This window comes from Scyliorhinus torazame, chromosome 5, assembly GCF_047496885.1.
Source record: "Scyliorhinus torazame isolate Kashiwa2021f chromosome 5, sScyTor2.1, whole genome shotgun sequence".
NCBI lineage: Eukaryota > Metazoa > Chordata > Chondrichthyes > Carcharhiniformes > Scyliorhinidae > Scyliorhinus > Scyliorhinus torazame.
The window spans coordinates 203,848,220-203,869,242 of NC_092711.1; the positions used below are offsets into that span (position 1 = coordinate 203,848,220).

The window sequence follows — 21,023 nt, forward strand, 5'->3', positions numbered from 1 at the left end:
CACTTGAAAAATGATTCACCTTACAACTCAGTGGTACTGATGCCTGATGCCCTATTCGTATTACAAAGGAACTTGAAAGTGCCATTTTTGTACGTAGAGATGAAAATCATTGGGCCCGAATAAGATGGACCCTTCGTCAGAGAGGAACCTGCCCGCAGGCTGTGAATAGTCCAACACTGTGGGCACTGATGGGGAATGAAGAGAGACAGTTTTCTGAGCTTTCTCCATGGACTATGAGCAACTGTCGACATGGATCTGTGGGCATCCGCTTTGGACTTTCCATCCGTGGAAATAGATTTTTAATGGTGGACCCAAGTTTCCTGAAATCTGGTTGAGGCTCTTTGCTGGCAGTGTGGAAAAATATTCACAAACTGTGCTCGAACTGCTATTCAAAATAGAGTAAAATCACAAAGCAATTAAGAAGTTTACTTAGATTATTTCACAACTGCAGGATGTCTCAAAGGATTGCTAAGCCATCTCGAATGGTTACTTCAACGAAAAATGCAACGTCGAATCTGTGCACATTTGCATCCTGCAATCATGAAATGAATCAGATGATGATAATCCATTTGAAGTGTTGACTGGGGGGGTTAGATATTGGGTATTAAAACGGAACAATTCCTCTTCCAGCTCTATTTTTATATCTGTCCGAGTGGGAAAATTAGGTCTCATTTTACTACTTTGTGTGAAAGATGAGTGAAAATTTCCAGTGCCCTCCGTGGTGGGTTCAATAGCAGGTGATGGTTGGGTGGTCAACAATGTGGCAGGAGCTGATGAATTGGTTTCCTGCTGACATAACGTGAGGTCGGGAACGTGCGCTCCCGCTGGTCATGGCGGGTCGCCATTCCCACCAACGGCCAGCTCAAAACTATTTTGCATCCCATTCCCACCAGCGGCAGTTATTTGCACTGCTGTCTCACACCGTCAGCGGCCCAGGTTTAATTCCAGCCTTGGGTGACTGTCTGTGTGGAGCTTGCACGTTCTCCCCTTGTCTGTGTGGGATTCCTCCGGGTGTTCCAGTTTCCTCCAACAGTCCAAAGATGTGCAGATTAGGTGGGGTTATCGGGATAGGACCGGGCAGTGTGATAAGGTAGGGTGCTTTTCCAGAGAGTTGGTGCAGACTTGATGGGCCGAATGGCCTCCTTCCGCACTGTAGAGATTCTATGGTTCTGATGGGATGCGGATGAAGGCTCAACTGGAATTGTTCGCCCTGTCCGATTTTCCACACCGCCAGTGGGATATCAAGTCTGGACCAACGTGATGTCCACATGTTGGACTTGCCTTTTATAAGGCCTAAGGCTGCCTGAGGAGATCCGGAGGGAAGATGGAGGTCTATAGCAACCTGACCCTGGAATAGCACATGCATCAGTGGATGGATGGAGTGTCAACCATGTGAGTTTTCTATCTGCGGGATCTTCCAGGGGCAGATCTTCTCCTTCAACTATGTTAAGGGGATGTCCAGGCACCTCTTAAATATGGCACCCAGATACGATGGCGAGGTGTGAGCCATCCAATAAGTCCCACCAACACCGGGAAACTCCCAAACACATAATTAATTTGCTCGTCATTGCGCAAGATGGCATAATTTCCCACTAGCCTCTGCGATGGGAAACATTCCCAAATCCCACCATCCCTCCATAGGACTTGATCCCAGAATTGAAAATTCCGCCCTGAACATCTGACCCACTCCCTCAGGACTGTACTAGATTACGTGCTCAAGTTCTGAAATGGTGTTTGAACCTACAGAACCATCACCCCTCTCCCCACCTGGGACAGAGAAATAAGTGATAGGGAACAAAAGTTCATTTCACGATCACCTCATTGTGCCACCGCACAAGGTGGTTATATCCCCCAGTGTTTAGAGAAGTATTAGTTCAGAAGGCAAAATATACAGAGCTCAAATTTTTAATTGGTTTCAAACAGATAAATATTTACTTTACAAAATGTACAGGTAAGTAGGTCTCCAGTTTCGAAGCAGGAATCAATTGGTGATAAAGATAGCTGGTTGCCTTTAATGTGCTAAAGAACTTGATACTGCTTTCAAGATGACACAGAGGAAGTTTGCTGCAACAATAAAGAAAACTGCATCGATTTGCAAAGCAACCTCCTTCCTGTGCAGCTTGGTTGCCTGCACAAGGCAGCAACATCCCTCACACAGTTCCGTCAGTGCACTGTGTCAACCTTGGAGTGAGTGTTGAAGTATGAGAGGCCAAGCTTGTCCGAGGCTGCATCCGGTCAGCACTGTGGTTTTTTGCGAACGTGCCTCTTCTCCAGTTACATCATCTCTGTAACAAGCAAAAGAATGTTTACTCCACATTGTGCCAAGCAAATTAGGAGTGGGGAAGGAAGAACAAGTTCATTACAGGCTGTGTTGTTTACTCGCAGTAAAAACATCACATAAATAATGACAGAGTTTGCAAAAGACTCCCGCAAATCTACATTACAATTCCTGTCTAAAAGTTGCCTCAGCCTACATAGCAATGAAGCATTCTTCCAGAACTGAGTTTTGACATAGCATGTTAAATCAGAAGTCAAACTGTTGCAGCCACACCCAATAATTTTGTTCGTCTGTGTGGTGAGGCTGTGGGCGATAATGAGTAGTTGTTTGGAATCCTCGTAGATTTATATGCAAAAGGCAATTGTGGCAATCCCGTCAAATCATTATTTTTAATAACAAATTAGTGAAAGCATTCTGGCCCACAGGCGAATTTGTTTAAGGGCCGGTTAGCTTAGCCTGACACTTGAAGTTATGCTTTAGAGTGGAAGGATATGAGTGAGGGGAAGGAGGGAGATACAGTAAAATGATAACCAAAAGGGTTCATTATTGCACCTGCAAACTGCAGATGTCAGAAACAAAGGCTGGGCGTCTCCGTTGCGAGTCCACTCCGCTACCACTGCTAGCGAGGACAGAGATTTTAGCGCTCAGCCACATATCCCATTCACTGCAGCAGCTTTGGAGAATCCTGCTGCCGTAACCGGACGGCGAATCCCGCGCAAAGAATTCAGGCGGAATTTTTCAGCCTCTTCATGGTGCGATTTCCGGCAACAGAGGTGACACGCCATTGGCCACCAGCAGAATCTTCTGGCCCCGATGAAGGCGATGGCGATTTACATTCCTCGCCCATGGTGCGTTGGGTTGTCTTTGGTGGGACCAGACTATCCCAACGGGGGAAAGGGCAGGAGAATTCCGGCATTACATATAAATAGCATCTTTCACAACATTAGGATATCTCAAAGTATTTTAGAGCCATTGCAGTATCTTTGAAGTGTGATCAGTGTAGTAATGCAGGAAAGAGGGCTGACCACAAACAGCGATAACATTATGACCAGATAATCTGTTTTAAGGATGTGGTTGAGGTACAACTATTGGCCTGGACACCAGGGAGAACTCCTCTGCACTACTCTGATTGGTGCCACATAAACTGACACTCGACTGAGGGTGTGCCGCACTGTTGGAGATGCCATCTTTCAGATAAGACAACATTTTGATAGTCGGGAGGTTAGCAATGATGGTAATCAGTAAGGAGGTGGTTAGTTTTTTCCTTTTTCAGGATGGGAACTACATGAAATTGCAGCATACTGTTTCTAGCTGCTTGCTTTACCGAGGCATTGTCCAGGTTTTTCTGTCAACTGGTTATTGGAGGCTTCCTGCTGAATTAAACTAATGATATGCAATTGCCAGAGAACTGTCTCAATCTGGGCATTATGATGGGAGGGAGGTGACTTGGCCTTGGATACTTTCTGCTGGTTTGTCCTGGGGATGTGCAAATTGATTTCTGAAAACTGTAATCAACATGGTTGATTCAATTGAAGTGTCGTAGCCAGCTATTCACCCCCTTTTAGCCATTCAACTCTTTAAACCATACCTGCATCAAGGGGCTGGATTCTCGTCTTCGCAACGTTGGAAACGCGAATCGTGATTGAGTGGAGAATCGGGACTCCTTCAAAATTGCGCGGTGCCCTTCCACAATGCTCCGCCCCTCTCAGGTGGAGGTCATGCACGTGCAAATTAGTACAAGTGTTTACATACGTGGACTGGGCGCCATGGCTGTGGTGGGGGAGCGGGAGGCAAAAATATACTGAAAATCCATTGAAAACTGCCGAGCTTGCTGGGGTTGGCTGCCAGGGGTAGTAACGGGGAGCTACTTGGTGCCAAGTCCATGGACTCAGGGTGCCCCCTCATGATCTGGGTGGCCTGGCTCAGACTGCCATTGCAGCAGTCTGTATTTTAAACACACCCATTTGGTGGTACTCAGAGGCTCCTAGGTTCTCACACTGCTGAGTGCTACCTGTGTCTTTTAAATGCTCAGAAGGCCTCTGGTCATCTGGGAGCACAACCAGGCTGCTCTTCTGGAAACCCTCATGCGGCATCATCAAGGGTCTGGTACAGCCAAGTTTAATCAGGGCCTAACACCCCTCAGAAGCGCTGCCCCATTGCAGAGGAAGCAGGGGATCAGCAGAGCTCACCCCAACCAGAGTGTACCTGCACCATGGCCTTTGGAACGCTCCCGGGTTCTCTGCCCCTCTCAGGACAGAGAACGCAACAGTGACCCCCCACCCCTCCGGATCACCAGCCATCTCCTCCTGATGAGGCTGGCAGTGCTGACTGCCTCTGTCCACCATCTCCCAGGGCAGGCTTGAGTCTGCGACCCACCCTGGGGAAAAGGTCTCCCTCTGCTCTTCACTGACATGGAGCTATGGGTCCATCTTGGACTCTCGACCTGGAAGGGAGGGGGTGGGGGGGGGGGGGGTGCAGGTCTTCTGTGAGCCACGTTGGAGGCTGCAGTGAAAGTGCGATGAGTGGAGCGCTTGAAAACTACTCCAGCTGCCAGGCTCTTTAGCGCTAACTCCGGCCCCAGCAGTTAGAACGCCCGCTGGGCTGGGAATTGCACTGAATTCACACCGGCAGATTGCCGGCCCATTTGCACGTTCTGACTCTTTACCGAATAGCGCCCCCAATGGGAACGCGAATCGCATGTAATTCGGTCCATGTGGAAGCACTTTAGGCAGGTAGTCTCCCAAACGGAGCATCCTGTCCATGGTTACAATGAATCTGGAGCCAACTGGATCTAGCAGAAGCTGAAATCAACTGGTGGCAATCAGGATATGTAACATCAACCCACATATAGAGCAGGTTTACTAATGGGGAGCAGCTTTAAACCCGGCATTTGTATATTTGGGACAACAAGACAACAGATCCATTCTGGAGAGCAGTTAAAGAATCTAGGAGGCAACAAAAGACAATCGGAGGTGGTAGCAACTCAGTCCAGTCATAGTCACTTGGCTTACTTAGGAAAATGGTTATTTTATTCTTCCAAGGAGAGGTTGAAACAAGTGACAATGCAGATTATAAATCTATTAGATCTACCAAAAAATGTATTAAATAATTATGTACCTGCTAATGTCTGATCCAGGTCTGCAATAAAATCCTCCAAATCCCTTGTGTCTCCAAGTTTGGCTGAAGGAGAAAAAAAGTATTTAGTCTACAGGTTGAGAATAACTCAAAAGGTAATTCAGCCTATCTGCTTGGATTTTACTAACCCACAGCAACAACAAGCCTTTAACACTTTAAAACATCTCAAGGTGCTCCACAAGAGCAATCAGGACAAAGATGCACTGCAGCAACTCCCCCAGGACTCCTTTGACAGCACCTCCCACATCTTTAAGCTTCACTGCCTAGAAGAACAAGGGCAGCGGGCGCATGGGAATACCACCATCTCCTGGTTTTGTTGCATGTCATGCACCATCCTGATTTGGAAATATATTGTCACTCCTTCAACACCACTGGCCAAAGTCCTGGAAGATTACAGAGACAGGGAAGGCAAAACCCTGGAGGGATTTGACATTTGAAATCATAGAATTTACAGTGCTGAAGGAGGCCATTCGGCTCATCAAGTCTGCACCAGCACCTGGAAAGAGCACCCCATTTAAGCCTACACCTCCAACCTATCCCCACTACCCAGCAATCCCACCCTACCTTTTTGGACACTAAGGGCAATGGCCAATCCACCTAACCTGCACTTCTTTGGGCTGTGATAGGAAACCGAAGCACCCGGAGGAAACCCACGCAGACACGGGGAGAATGTACAGACTCCGCACAGACAGTGACCCAAGCCGGAAATAGAACCTTGGGCCCTGGTAATGTAATTATGTATAGGCTCAATGGTCACCTATCTCTTGTTCTTAAGTTTGCTGCGCTTTTGTGCCATCTCTTCCAGCTACAGGATAGTATCCGATAGATTTTCCCTCTCTCAGTTCTGATGAAGAGCCAAAGTGACTCGAAACATCAACTCTCCTTTCTCCCCTTAGAGATGCTGCCAGACCTGCTGAGTTTTTCCAGCATTTTCTGTTTGTTTCAGATTCCAGCATCCGCTGCATTTTGCTTAACACAAACATTCTATTGTGTTTAACTTCCACATTGCCTGGCCCAAACACTTTGAACAACTTGCTGTACTTGCTGACGTCTGGCACAGGAATTTCCTCAAATCTGTTCCTGTTCTACCGGGACGCCGTAAAGTTTCCAGGGCCTGGGGGACCAAGAATATTTTAGCACCATCTCCAAGCCAATAAAAGACAAAGTTTTAGCAAGGAGCATGGAGAAATAGACCTGGAGAATTTTACACACTGGACGGGATTTGCCAACTACCCCGCCTTGTGTTTTTCGGCAGGGGAGACAGCCCGCCACAGGATCTACCAGTCCCGCCGCTGTCAACGGGATTTCCTGTTGACTGCACCCCTCGTTACCGGGAATCCCGTGTGCCGGCGAGGGACCGGAATTTTCCGCCAACGCAAACAGCCAGTAAATCCTGCCCACTGTGTTTGAAGTGAAACAAGGTCATTAATCAATGTGGGTGAGATCTTCAAGCTGTTCATACCTGCATGGTCTTCTGGTCTTGGCATTGGCACATCCCTGCCGTGGGTTTCCTGGCAGCATGGGGTGGATTCTGGGCAATCCCATTGACAGTGGCAGGGCCAGAAGATCCTGCCGCCGGCCAATGGCGGGTTGTCGAGAAATGCCGCGGGCAGGCCAGAGAATCTTGTCCTGTTTCAATGACTGCATTTTGTCATGGTGCTGTTGTTTCACATCCCGCACCTAATGGTTCCCAAGGCAGACATCTATCCCACAGTGAAGGTTTTCCTCAAGTCGCTAGCTTGTCACCAAGGGCTTATAGCTTGAGGGGCATCACTCTACATCAAGCATGAATGATCAGGAATCTCTCCCACTCTTACCGCCTCCCACTGGCAGGATTTGGGATGGTTGATTCTCAACCTGTTTTGCCGCTTTGGCCTTGGCCATCAAGTCCTAGGGTGAGACTCGAACCCAGGGCATTGGCTCAGGGGTAGAGACGCTACCCATAATAATCTTTATTTATCTCACAAGTAGGCTTACATTAACACTGCAATGAAGTTACTGTGAAAATCCCCTTGGTGCCAGAATGCCTCGATTTTGTCACATACAAGGAAATAAAAAAACGGAATTGAACATCAGGGACTGTGTGCAATGGGCAGCCCATCTCAAGCCGACAGTTTTGTTTTAGTCCCTGAGGATTTTTACCATGTGCGAGTTTCAATTTCTATGCCAGCAATTATCTGCAAGCAGCATCTAATTTTATTGAATGGATACCAAAGATTAAACCAGCAAATATTTTCATCTCTTACATCTAATCAAACATCCCTGTCCCTGATTTGTTTCTCATTCCTAATCCATTGGAAATAGTCTGTTTTCACCTCCTCCATCTGATCCCTTCATTTTTGACCATCTCTATCGACTCACCCCCATAATCTCTATTCCAACAAACAGTTCTTTGGATCAGTTTTGTTCTTCTCTATACTCTGAAGGGGTGTTAGTGAGCAAAATTAAAGTAATTACTGAGGTATGGTGATTTCCATGAATGGTAAAGTTTACCATAAACTTTGCATACAGCTGACCACCCTGTATATTCTATCACTTTTATGTTTCTCGGGCTTCAACTTGGTTTTTCTGTGCCCAATTGTATAATTAATTTAAATCCCTTAGCTGCACTTTCAGTCTCTACTTCTCTCCCAAGGGGGTTTACAATTAATTTCAACAGCCAGGTCATGTTGGCACACAAATTCTTGGCAGAAATGTAACTGTGTTAGCTAGACAAGGTGACTGAGCAGTACCAAGAGTCATGAGGAACTGGAATAAGGTACTGGTCTCACCCAGGGTTGTCGTCAAGGTGATACAATTGGCACAAAGCCTGCAGCTGGTGAGTGAGGAAAGGGGGGGGGATTTCTGCTCGGATTAACTCTGCCCCCAGTGGAAAAACCCACATGCAACTGGCAGAATGCCCTTAGCCGGTGAGTAACAAAAGACGAGATTTCTTCTCTGATCAGCTATACAACTGGCACAAAGCCCACAGCTGGTGAGTGAGGCAGGATTTCTGCTGCTATTGGCTATGACCCAATGGAAAAACCCACATGCAAGATCAGGCTTAGCTATGATATCTCCACAACCAAAAGCCCAAAACCCCCACCCCCCAAGCTCATTCAGAAACTGCTTGCAACCATGTGTCACCAGGAAATGGTTCCCTCCAGAGAGATGAGGAAGAGATTATTTTGTTGGAGTCCATTGATTCAGTAACTGTTAAAACTTGTGTCTGTGTAATTATGTGAAAATAATGCTGCAATATCCTGAAGGGCCTGATTGGAGAGCTCCTTAACCAATCACGGCCTAGAACTTTGACCAATTAGATCCCAGAGATTTCTACCTCATAAGCCAATCATATCATAATCATTGCACCAAAAAAGAAATTCTAGGTAATAAATCCCTCATTCTTTACTAAGAAGTGTATGGACTATAAAACAATGGATAAATCAATTTGAGAATCCAGAGATGTAATTATAAATCTAACCATTAACATGGCCTTCAGGTTATTCCCTCACATCATCCCACCACCACCTTCTTTCCAAGCAGTGCAACACTCATAAACACTTCCAAATGCTTTGGACTCAAGTTATATCTTTCTTCAATGCTGGATCTCGACCTGGCCACCAATCCTCAATACCATACCCCTTAATGAGAGGCCCCATGTAAAAGTACAATATATACATGCTGCTTATACAAATAACCACGATTGATAGGAGAAAGCAAGCAATCTATGTTCCATGGCATCTGGGCAAGAATACGCTTACCTTATGATGGGTAATGGGCCTGATATGCAAATACACAGAGATCTATCAACTTGGAATAAACTTCTGGTTGTTGGGTGTCTCAACATTACCATACAATGAAGTTGAAAGGAGAACACAATCTTTGAGAGCCGGAAAGGTTGAGCGAGATACCGCCTCATGGTAGGGAAAGCAAAGGATGGCCTTGTGAGGATTTGGAGAGAGCTGTGGTAATACATTCTGCTGCCATTTGGAAAGAGAGGAAATCTCTTGGAGAGCGAGAGCACGCGCTCTGTTGGGAAGATGGTGGGGAAGGTCAAAGGGCCAGCTAAGATGGGGAAAGTGAGATGCATACAGCCCCTGCTGAATGAGAAAGGCAGCGGGGGGTTGGAAACATAGTTGTGAGGATGGTGATCTTGAAAGCAAGGAAGGGTCAGTTGTAATTTGGACTAACTGGTCCCACATTAGTCTATGACTTAACTCCCAACTGAGTATTAAATATCTCCAGCAGCTGAGGAATCCATTAGAAGTAACCAAGTTCACGTCATTTCCCGGATGTCACTGAAATAATTGAGGGTTCTACAACAATAATTGACATGACTGCGACTGGAACATACCATCATTCCCACAATGTACAATTCCAATAAGGACTTTAGCACTGGATGATGAACGATAGCATCAGCCAGTATAACTGGTACTTATAGTTACTCATCATCAAGGGTATCTAGACATTTGCTGCCACCACTGCAGGAGTACTAAGAGCAAAGTTAGGAGGTTTTAATAAAAAAGTTGTTTATTTCCTACCTTTAGACGTTGTTGTATCCACAGAGTTCAGTTTCTCAATACTACAGTTTAAGCTGCTCCCAGCAGATGAGCCTGTACCTGTTAGTAATAAAAGTCAAAGATATAAGAGTGTTGCTTTCTTCTGCTCTTTGCCCAGCCACCTTTTAAGGTGAATGATCAATATCTAGCACCAACTTCACAGGTCAGATTACAGCAGCGCTGGAGTCCATTCTGCCAACGTTCCAGAATCAGAACACTTTTTTAGATTATTTATTGCAATATTTTATTCCTCATCCTGATTTTTCTTTTTACCTCAACCCTACAACTCAAAACAGGATGTGTATCCCAGTTTAATCAGTGATGCATCTCATTGCTATTTGTGGGATCTTACTGTGCATGCATTAACTATTGTGTGTCCCTGCATTACAACAGTGACGACACTGCAATAGTACTTAATTGCCTGAAGATATCTTGTGGTTATGAGAGATCTGGGGCGAAATTCTCCCCCAACGGCGGGATGCCCGCCGACTGGCGCCAAAGCTGGCGCAAATCAGACGGGCATCGCGCCGGCAAAAAGGTGCGGAAGTCTCCGCATCTTTGGCGGCCTAGCCCCAACATTGAGGGGCTAGGCCGACGCCGGAGGGATTTCCGCCCCGCCAGCTGGCGGAAATGGCGTTTGTTGCCCCGCCAGCTGGCGCGGAAATGCGGCGCATGCGCGGGAGCGTCAGCGGCCGCTGTCAGTTTCTCCGCGCATGCGCGGGAGCGTCAGCGGCCGCCGAAAGTTTCCCGCGCATGCGCAGTGGGGAGAGTCTCTTCCGCCTCCGCCATGGTGGAGGCCGTAGCGGAGGCGGAAGGGAAAGAGTGCCCCCACGGCACAGGCCCGCCCGCGGATCGGTGGGCCCCGATCGCGGGCCAGGCCACCGTGGGGGCACCCCCCGGGGTCAGATCGCCCCGCGCCCCCCCCCAGGACCCCGGAGCCCGCCCACGCCGCCTGGTCCCGCCGGTAAATACCAGGTTTGATTTACGCCGGCGGGACAGGCAGTTTCTGGGCGGGACTTCGGCCCATCCGGGCCGGAGAATCCAGCGGGGGGTCCCGCCAACCGGCGCGGCTGGATTCCCGCCCCCGCCCAATCTCCGGGAGCGGAGACTTCGGCGGGGGCGGGGGCGGGATTCACGGCGGCCAACGGCCATTCTCCGACCCGGCGGGGGGTCGGAGAATGACGCCCCTGATATGAATAGGATCTTTGAAAGTGAATGTGACTCATTCTTCACTAATGCATAGTGACCACATACATGCAAGAAGTGATACTGAAACGGAGCACACTTAAAACAAGCCAAAGTTGCAACCGTGTTTTCCCCCTCTTTCCTGAGGGGGGAAGAGAAACAAAGTAACATGCTTAAGAACCATTTTGATTGTCAGGATGTTTTAGCTCAGGCAAATTAAACTAATGAGCTGGCACTAGCCCATTTTACAAGCCAATCTCAGAGAAAGTTGACAAATTCTCATTTGAATCCGACACATATAGCAGATTATGATATAAGCAGAGTCAAAAGATCTGAAAAGCAGCACTCTGATACATTTGGGTTAGGATCATAAACCATAGGATCATAAACCACAGCTTCCACATCCATTGGCTAATTTAAATCTAATTTGCTGAGGGGAAACCCATGGGATTGGACAGTTTGCTGTTTTTACACTCAACGCAATGACTCCAAGGGGGAGTAAAAGTTAACAGGCTACAAAGCCAATGTTGCAGCCATACTTGCCAGCTCCCTGATGGGAGGGTGAGGTTAAAATTGCTAGCCCATTGTATCATCACGGTAGGGCCAAGGGGTAACGTCATTCTTCCTGCAGGTTTAATCAGACACTCCCACATATGGAAGGAAAGTATTCAGCCTTCTCTCCACTATGGTGGGCAGTGACATGGGATGTGTTGCTATCCCACCCTAATTCAAGTTAGCATTAATTGCAAGAAAAGAAGACTTGCTTTAGTATAGCATCTTGCAAAAGCCTCATGACATTCTCATGAGAATTGCAACCTATGGAGTACTTGTTGAAGTGCAGTCACTGTTGTAATTTAGAAAATGTAGCAGCCATTTTGTACACGTGGACCCACAATTAGCAATAATACAATAGGCAGATGTGAAGTGAGGGATAAATAATGACTGGGGGAACTCCCCAGATTTTCTTTGAAAAGTACCATGCGATCTTTTACATTCACCTGAGAGGGCAGATGAAGCATGATTTTAATGTCCTGTTCGATAGACAGAATTTTCAACAGGGCAGCACACCAACCACACTTACAACTTGAAAATTATTAACTCTTTTAGGTAAAATCCGTTTTAAATAAAAAGAGTTTTGTTCAATAGAAGGAGATTAATACTTCAAATGGAGTATTAAAAATCAGGCAGATTAGAGCTCACTACAGGATGAATGTAAATGTTTGCCGAATCCCAGCCTAAAGGCGCGGCACAGATTTCAACACCAATAGAAACCCAATCCTATCTGAAAGAACAATATGCACCGTTTGCATTTTAGAGTTACGGTAGACACTAGTTAATGTTAGAACTTATTGTTCTAGAACTTTATTGTTCTAGAACCCTCAATGATTTCATTGATATCCGGGGAATGCTCAACTACATCTGGGGCAGCACAGTAGCATTGTGGACAGCACAATTGCTTCAAAGCTCCAGGGTCCCAGGTTTGATTCCGGCTTGGGTCACTGTCTGTGCGGAGTCTGCACATCCTCCCCGTGTGTGCGTGGGTTTCCTCCGGGTGCTCCGGTTTCCTCCCACAGTCCAAAGATGTGCACGTTAGGTGGATTGGCCATGATAAATTGCCCTTAGTGTCCAAAATTGCCCTTAGTGTTGGGTGGGGTTGCTGGGTTGTGTGGATAGGGTGGAGGTGTTGACCTTGGGTAGGGTGCTCTTTCCAAAAGCCGGTGCAGACTCGATGGGCTGAATGGCCTCCTTCTGCACTGTAAATTCTATGATAATCGCCTATCAATAAAATGTTTGCCAAATTAAACACCACAAAAAAATTGAAGCAAATTTAAATTCATGCAATATTTCCATTTTGCTTCAGACCAGGGGAAAAACATTTACATAGATTATTGACATTTTTGTTTTGATGAGTTAATGAATGGGGAAAGGACATCCAAACAAACTTTAGAGAAATGGAAAGATTAAGAAGTCCATTTTTATGGGCGGGACAGTAGCACAGTGGTTAGCACTGTTGCTTCACAGCTCCAGGGACCCGGGTTCGATTCCCAGCTTGGGTCACTGTCTGTGCGGAGTCTGCACGTTCTCCCCATGTCTGCGTGGGTTTCCTCCCACAGTCTAAAGACGGGCAGGTTAAGTGGATTGGCCATGATAAATTGCCCTGAGTGACCAAAAAGGTTAGGAGGGGTTATTGGGTTATGGGGATAGGGTGGAAGTGAGCGCTTAAGTGGGTTGGTGCAGACTCGACGGGCCGAATGGCCTCCTTCTGCACTGTATGTTCTATTCCCAGCTTGCGTCACTGTCTGTGCGGAGTCTGCACGTTCTCCCCATGTCTGCGTGGGTTTCGTCCGGGTGTTCCGGTTTCCTCCCACAAGTCCCGAAAGTTAGGTAATTTGGACATTTTCAATTCTCCCTCTGTGTACCCGAACAGGCGCCGGACTGTGGCGACTAGGGACTTTTCACAGTAACTTCATTGCAGTGTTAATGTAAGCCTACGTATGACAATAAAACGATTATTATTATTATTAGAGTAACAGGATAAAATGTTTCCTTGGGGAGTAAGAAAACAATAGTGCGACCATGCATAGAGCAACATTAGCAGCTATTACTAGTTCAAGAAGAGCCTTGGCAAGCAACCAAACTCAATTTGTACTGTGGGTAGGGGAAGTGCTTAGTTACTGATCTGGTGATCCAGATGCCTGGGATAAAAATTAGGATGCTAGGTTAAGACCCATCATAGAACGGCAATAGCATCACTGAATCCCCAACTATCAACATCCTGTGGGTTATCATTGATTATAATCTAAACTGGACTAGCCATATTAATCCTGTGGCTACAAGAGCAGGTCAGAGGCTGGGATGCCTGCAGCAAGTGACTCACCTCCTGACTCTTCAAAGCCTGTCCACCATCTACAAGGCACAAATCAGGAATGTGATGGAATACTCTCCCCTTACTTGTGTGAATACAGCTCCAACAACACTCAAGAAGCTTGACGCCATCCAGGTCAAAGCAGCCCTGCTTGATTGCCACCGCTTCCACAAACATTCACTCCCTCCACCACCAATGCACAGTGGCAGAAATGTGTACTATCTACAAGATGCACTGCAGGATCTCATCATGGCTCCTTAGACAGCACCTTCCAAACATGCAACACTACCAGCTAGAAGGACAAGAGCAGCAGACACATGGGAACACCACCACCTGGACGTTCCCCTCCCAGCCACTCACCCTCCTGACTTGAAAATATATCGCCGTTCCTTCACTGTTGCTGGGTCAAAATCCTGGAACTTCCTCCGTAACAGCACTGTGGATGTACCTATATTGCATGAACTCGGCGATTCAAGATGGCAGCTCATCACCACCTTCTCAAGAGCAATTAGGGATGGACAATGAAAATGCTGGTCTAGCCAGTGATGCCTATATCCCAGAATTGAATTTTTTTTTAAAACATGGCAATTTTAGAAATAAAATTCAGTGTTTCCGCTTAAACCTGGAATAATCTGGTATCTCACTGAGATGTTGTTGCATTGTTGTACAATCTCAACCAGTTCACTATTTTCTTTTAGGGACGAAAACCTACTGTCACTATCCAGTCGGACTTATACTTGACCCCCAGTCCCATGCCAGTGTGGTTGACTCTTAACAAACTTCCATAATAACCAAGAAAGCCCATGATTAACTGTACAAGAAAGTATCCACCAACTTCGCAGTGTACCTTGGGACAGGAAATATATGTTGGCGTTGCCAGCCACATCTACACCTCAAAAATTATTATTTTTTAAAAATGCCACATGCCTCCAAAGCCAATAACATAGAATGGCATGCTGCATACACCACAGGAAGAGGCCATCTGTTCCAACAATGCCAGTGTTTATGCTCCACACGGATCTCCTCCCATCCTTCTTCTACCCCCATTATCAAATCTTCTTAATCCTTTCTCCCTCATGAGCTCAGTCACATTTTACAAATGTGAGCATTGCAGAATGTATTCCCAAACCAAGAGATCTGTGGCCACACCAGTCTGCTCTTACATTCCCAAAAACAAGCATCTCCTGCTAACTACGAACCTCTGCACAAATACGGCCCCCTATTCCTGTTTATTCAGCAGTGAGTCCTTGCAAACTTTGAGCAGATCCCAAGACATGATTACACTCAGCCCATTCCAAATTTTAATAAAACATCTGAACTATAGCAATGGAATATAATTGTTACCCAGCCCTCCCATTCCCAAACCCAATAATCATACAAAACTGTATCACTCACTATCCGAGTCATCGATTCCACTGTCAGCAGCATTGGCGGTGCTCATCTTCTTCATTTGATTCAAGTGCTCCTCATACTGAACACCATTGTTTGTAGAGCAGGAGAGGTCTTCCATGACTGTATTGAATTCATTCAGGAGAGCATCAAATTCATTCTCATTCCACACTGAAAAGATTTTCAAAAGTCACACTTAGCCAGGTTGCTTTATAAAAAAAATTAAAATATTCTTATCATGCTCAGGCTGACATGAAAAATAATCAACTTTTCCATCTGACATCAAACAATCCAACTGTACTTTGTAGTAAAAGCCAATTACTGCAGATGCTGGAACCTGAAACAAAAACAGAAACTACTGGGCAACCTCCGCAGGTCTGACAGCATCTGTGGAGAGAGAAGGGAGCTAATGTTATAGAGTCTGCCAGACTTGAAACATTAGCTCCGTTCTCTCCTCACAGATGCTGTCAGACCTGCTGCGATTATCCAGTGTTTTCTGTACTTTGTATGTTTTGTATTTCCATTTATACACATTTCACAACACACTTAATTCGTGATGGGGAACAAATGCTGGCCTTGTTTGTGATACTTACATTCCATGAAAGGATTTTTAAAAAACAGGGAATTCGTAATTGTAGTTTAGTGTTACTCCCATGTCCGAGTCAGAAAAACAGGAGTTAAGGTTCGGCTCCGAACACATGAGCACACCATGCAGGATGACACTTAATGCAGTACTGAGGGAATGCTGCATTCCCAGAGGTGCTGTCTTTCAGAAGCCTTGCCCACCTTCTCAGCTGGGCGTACAAGGTCCCAAGTCATGATTTCAAAGAGCAGGGAAGTTCTCCCGAGTGCCCCATCTAATATTTAACCTTCCACCAAGGTCATCACTAAAAAATAGATTATTTGATCATTGAATCATAGAATCCCTACAGTGCAGAAAGAAGCCATTCGGCCCATCTAGTCTACAACAGCCCTTGGAATGAGCCTCCCACTGAAGCCCAAGCCTCCACCCTACCAGGGCATGGTAGCATAGTGGTTACCACTGTTGCTTCACAGAGCCAGTGACTCGGGTTCGATTCCCAGCTTCGGTCCCTGACGCTGTGTGGAGTCTGTACGTTCGTCCTGTGTCTGCATGGATTTCCTCCGGGTGCTCCGGTTTCCTCCCACAAGTCCCGAAAGACGTGCTTGTTAGGTGAATTAGACATTCTGAATTCTCCCGCAGTGTACACAAACGGGCGCCGGAGTGTGGCGACTTGGGGACTTTCACAGTAACAACAGTGCTGTGTTAATGTAAGCCTACTTGTCTCACCAATAAAGATTATTATTATCCCCTGGATAAAAGCAAATTACTACGGATGCTGGAATCCGAAACGAAAGAGAAAATGCTGGACAATCTCAGCAGGTCTGGCAGCATCAGTAGGGAGAGAAAAGAGCTAATGTTTCGAGTCCAATGACTCTTTGCCAAAGCTGCTTTGACAAAGCTTTAACAAAGAGTCATCGGACTCGAAACGTTAGTGCTTTTCTCTCCCTACAGATGCTGCCAGACCTGCTGAGATTTTCCAGCATTTTCTCTTTCGTTTATTATTATCATCGTAACCCTACCAAAACGTTTGGACACTAAGGGGCAATTTAGCATGGCCAATAAACCTAACTTGCACATCTGTGAGGGAAACCGGAGCACCCGGAGGAAACCCACGCAGACACGGGGAGAAAGTGCAAACTCCACACAGTCACCCGAAGTCGAAATTGAACATGGGACCCTGGAGCTGTGAGGAAGCAGTGCTAACCATTGTGCCACCTTCATTACCACATTGCTGCCCGTGGGATTTTGTTACATGGAAATTGATTCAATTCAGCACAAAGCAGTTTTGGATGTCTTGAGATCATAAAAGACGATGCAGCCAGAGCAAGACTTGAATTCTGATCTCCGTCACAATCCCAGGCGGAAGGCAATGACTGAAGGATAATATATATCTCGATCTCCCAGTGTTAATTAAACTAGCCAGCAGAGACTGGCAGCGAATCGATACATGTCCTTTACTTCAAGTATGGTGAATTACACAAAGGTTTGAATGAAATCATTAAAATTACATAATTCCGGGACGTAGTCTGGATCAAAACAGGATTATTTCACCCTATTTACCTCGGGTAAACTTCCATCTTGGCTGCAGCTGCCATCTAATCAGATTCTGAAGGCGAGACCCATTGGGATTTTAAAAAGAGGTTTTTTTACCCTCACCTCATGAATGAGTCCTCAGCACAAGGCCTTTGAATACTCTGCGACATTTTATCTTAACTTCAGAAATGTCCAGGCAGCAGCAGCGGCCAGCTCTAGAGTTTAATACTCAGAGGAAGGCAGGTGCAGCAGCTGGTTTTATGATAGATTTTCAACAATTTGTTCTCAAGTGATGAAAGTCGCTGGTATTTATTGCCCAACACTATGTCCCTGAGAAGGTGGTGGTGACCTGCCTTCTTGAACTGTCTGTACACCACAGTGCTATTAAGGAGGGAGTTCCTGGATTTTGACCAAGCAATAATGAAAGAATGCCAATATAGTTCCAAGGTGAGTGACTTGGAGGGAAATTTGCAGGTGGTGCTGTTCCCAGTTCGCATTTTTTCTTCCAGGTGGTAGATGTCACAGGCGTGGGAGGTCAAAGTTGCCGTAGTGCATCTTGCAGATGGTACACACTGCTGCCACTGCATTTAATGCTTAAATTGGTGGTAGGGTGTCGATCAAGCAGGCTACTTGCTGCTGGACAGTACTGATCTCAATATGGATCCTGTGCAGATGTCCCATGCTCTAAATTACCTTTCCGTTACTGGATCCAATAAGTGCCCCTCCTCTTCTTGGGGCCTCTTGCAATCAAGGGGCAGCAATTTTCAAGTGGGGACCCTGTGCAAAGAATATGTGCCCCTAAAAGCTTGTTTCCTTTTACCACCGGGTCCACTGGAGGCCTCTGACCTCTGGGTTTCAGAGTCCAGACACCCAAATGCCACTCCTGTGGTTGGGTATGTTCATTACGATCAAGCCTTTCGACGCCACCAATAACAAGCCAAGCTGAATAAATCTGGCAATTTGTGTGCTGACACCAGAGGAAAATTATTAAAAACTGCAGGATTGCCCACCACCCGCTCCTTTAACCAGCCTGCTCCACATGCGACTCCAGTCCTACATACTCGTTTTAACTTCATGCCTTCAGGGTAGCAAGGGCTGGGTGTTGTGTTGCTGCCTTGCTATTGATAGCTACGCCCCAAGAATGAATTTTCAAAGACATTTTAAGCGGGAATGGTGATTATGTTATCAGGGAGGGTGATCAGAAACAGTTAAATTATCTTAAAGTTTCAGACCTCACAGACTATGAGTGCCCCCATCTGAAAGTACAGCGAATGCTGAAAGTCTGGAATATGAACAGGAAATGCTGACTAATTTAGGCGGTACCCGTGGTGAAAGAAACATGGTTCAAGTTTCAAATCTTCATCAGAATGGAAAGCACTTTTGGTGAAATGTGACAGACTCCAAACATCAATTTAGTTTCTCTCCCACAATAGCCTCCAGACCTGCCGACAGTTTGCAACATGTGCTGTTTACAATAGAGAAGCAGGCTTGTCCTCGCTGGCTCATCACACAGCGATGCAGCCGCAGTCACCACTGACTAGGTGACTATTTTAAATAACTTCATTCCTTTTGACAGCGAAACATTTAACACCTGCGACATGCGAGTTGTGACTCTGAGCAAGTTTCAGTGTTAGACCAGGTGACAGTTTCAGTGTCATTCTCAATGCCAATGCGTGTCCCAGTCTCAGACTCAATGCCAGTGGCACTCAGTTCCAGTCTCAATGCTGGTCCCAGACAGACTTATTCTCAGTCTCAGAGTCAATGCCAGTTGCACTCAGTTCCAGTCTCAATGGTTGCCCCAGGCAGACTCCGTGCCAGACACACCTCAGTGCCAGTGCCAGTCCCAGGAAGTGGCAGTCTCAGACACACGCAGTGCCAGTCCCAGACACACGCAGTGCCAGTCCCAGACAGATTCAATGTCAGTCCCAGGTAGGTTCAGTGCCAGTCCCAGGCAGACTCAGTCCCAGACACACTCAGTGCCAGTCCCAGGCAGATTCAGTCCCAGACACACTCTGTGCCAGTCCCAGGCACACTCCGTGCCAGTCCCAGGCACATTCCGTGCCAGTCCCAGGCACATTCCGTGCCAGTCCCGGGTACACTCCGTGCCAGTCCTAGGTACACTCGGTACCAGACACAGTCATTGCCAGCACCAGACACATGCAGTGCCAGTCCCAGACAGATTCAATGTCAGTCCCAGGTAGATTCAGTGCCAGTCCCAGGCAGACTCAGTCCCAGACACACTCCGTGCCAGTCCCAGGCACACTCCGTGCCAGTCCCAGGCACACTCCGTGCCAGTCCCAGGCACACTCCGTGCCAGTCCCAGGTACACTCGGTACCAGACACACTCAGTGCCAGCCCCAGGCACACTCCGTGCCAGTCCCAGGCACACTCCGTGCCAGTCCCAGGCACACTCCGTGCCAGTCCCAGGCACACTCCGTGCCAGTCCCAGGTACACTCGGTACCAGACACACTCAGTGCCAGCCCTAGGCACACAGTGTCAGCCCTAGGCACACAGTGTCAGCCCCAGACACACTCGGTGCCAGTCCCAGACACACTCAGTGCCAGTCCCAGACACACTCAGTGCCAGGCAGACTCAGTGCCAGCCCCAGACACACTCAGTGCCAGTGCCAGCCCCAGACACACTCAGTGCCAGGCACAGACACACCCAGTCCCAGGCAGACTCTGTCCCCAGGCGCTGTCCCCAGTCCCAGTCTCTTACCGGAATTGACTGCATCATTTGAATCCATGCTGATGGCTCGACTCGCTTCTCTCTAACTTTCTAAAACGGGACGTGTTCTTTTATCCACCTCAATGTGCCGCCCCATAGCCCTGAGCGACCCAATCACAATCCCAGGCAGGGTCTGATTGATGGGCGCTGCAGCCAATCAGCGGGAAGCCAGAAAGTAAGGCGGAAAACTCCCTGATGTCATCGGAATTTTAAACCAGGCGGAATCACCCTGAAGGTTCCTAAATTAATAAACTTTCAGTCTGAATGTGATGTTGTGAAGTTTGCTGCGTAAGAAGGTCCCTCCTCTCTTTAAGTTTGGATGTCCCAATGAAAATATCACAGAATCACACAAAAAGGCCATTCGGCCTATCCTGTCTGTTCTAGCTGTATCCCCCAGCCCCGTTCCCGCTCCTTTCCTCTGTGGCCCTGTATTTTTTTTCCCTTTCAAGCCTTATCCAATTTTGTTTTAAAGTCCTGATTGAATTTGTATCATTCTCAGACCGTGCTTTTCACTTCCAAACCCAGAACTCTCCTTCCGCCTTTGAGTTTTGTGGGGATTGGGTTGGGGGGAGTGAGGTTGGGGGCAATTGGGCGGGAGAGGAAGGGGTGACGTTCGCGGGGAGGTCTGGGGGTGGGAGATGGTGAGGAGGGAGAGAGGGGAGGGGTGGAGCGAGGTTAGAGGAGGCGGAATGAGGTTGGAGGAGGGGGAGTGAGTTTGGGGGAGGGGGTGGTGAGGTTGGAGGGTGAAGTTTTGGGGGGGAGATTAGGTTGGGGGTTGGGGAAGA

General features: G+C 47.1%; 1 protein-coding gene across 1 annotated transcript; it reads right to left on the reverse strand.

Annotated features, from left to right (window-relative positions):
- Positions 1-1,889: 1,889 nt before the first annotated feature.
- LOC140420901 (regulator of cell cycle RGCC-like) lies at positions 1,890-20,330 on the reverse strand. The gene is made up of 5 exons (XM_072505031.1): positions 20,230-20,330; positions 15,401-15,565; positions 9,937-10,014; positions 5,396-5,458; positions 1,890-2,285 (listed from the first exon to the last, which is right to left on the reverse strand). Exons 1-5 carry the CDS (start codon positions 20,255-20,257, stop codon positions 2,275-2,277), a joined length of 345 nt encoding a protein of 114 aa, XP_072361132.1. The 5' UTR covers positions 20,258-20,330; the 3' UTR covers positions 1,890-2,274.
- Positions 20,331-21,023: the final 693 nt, after the last annotated feature.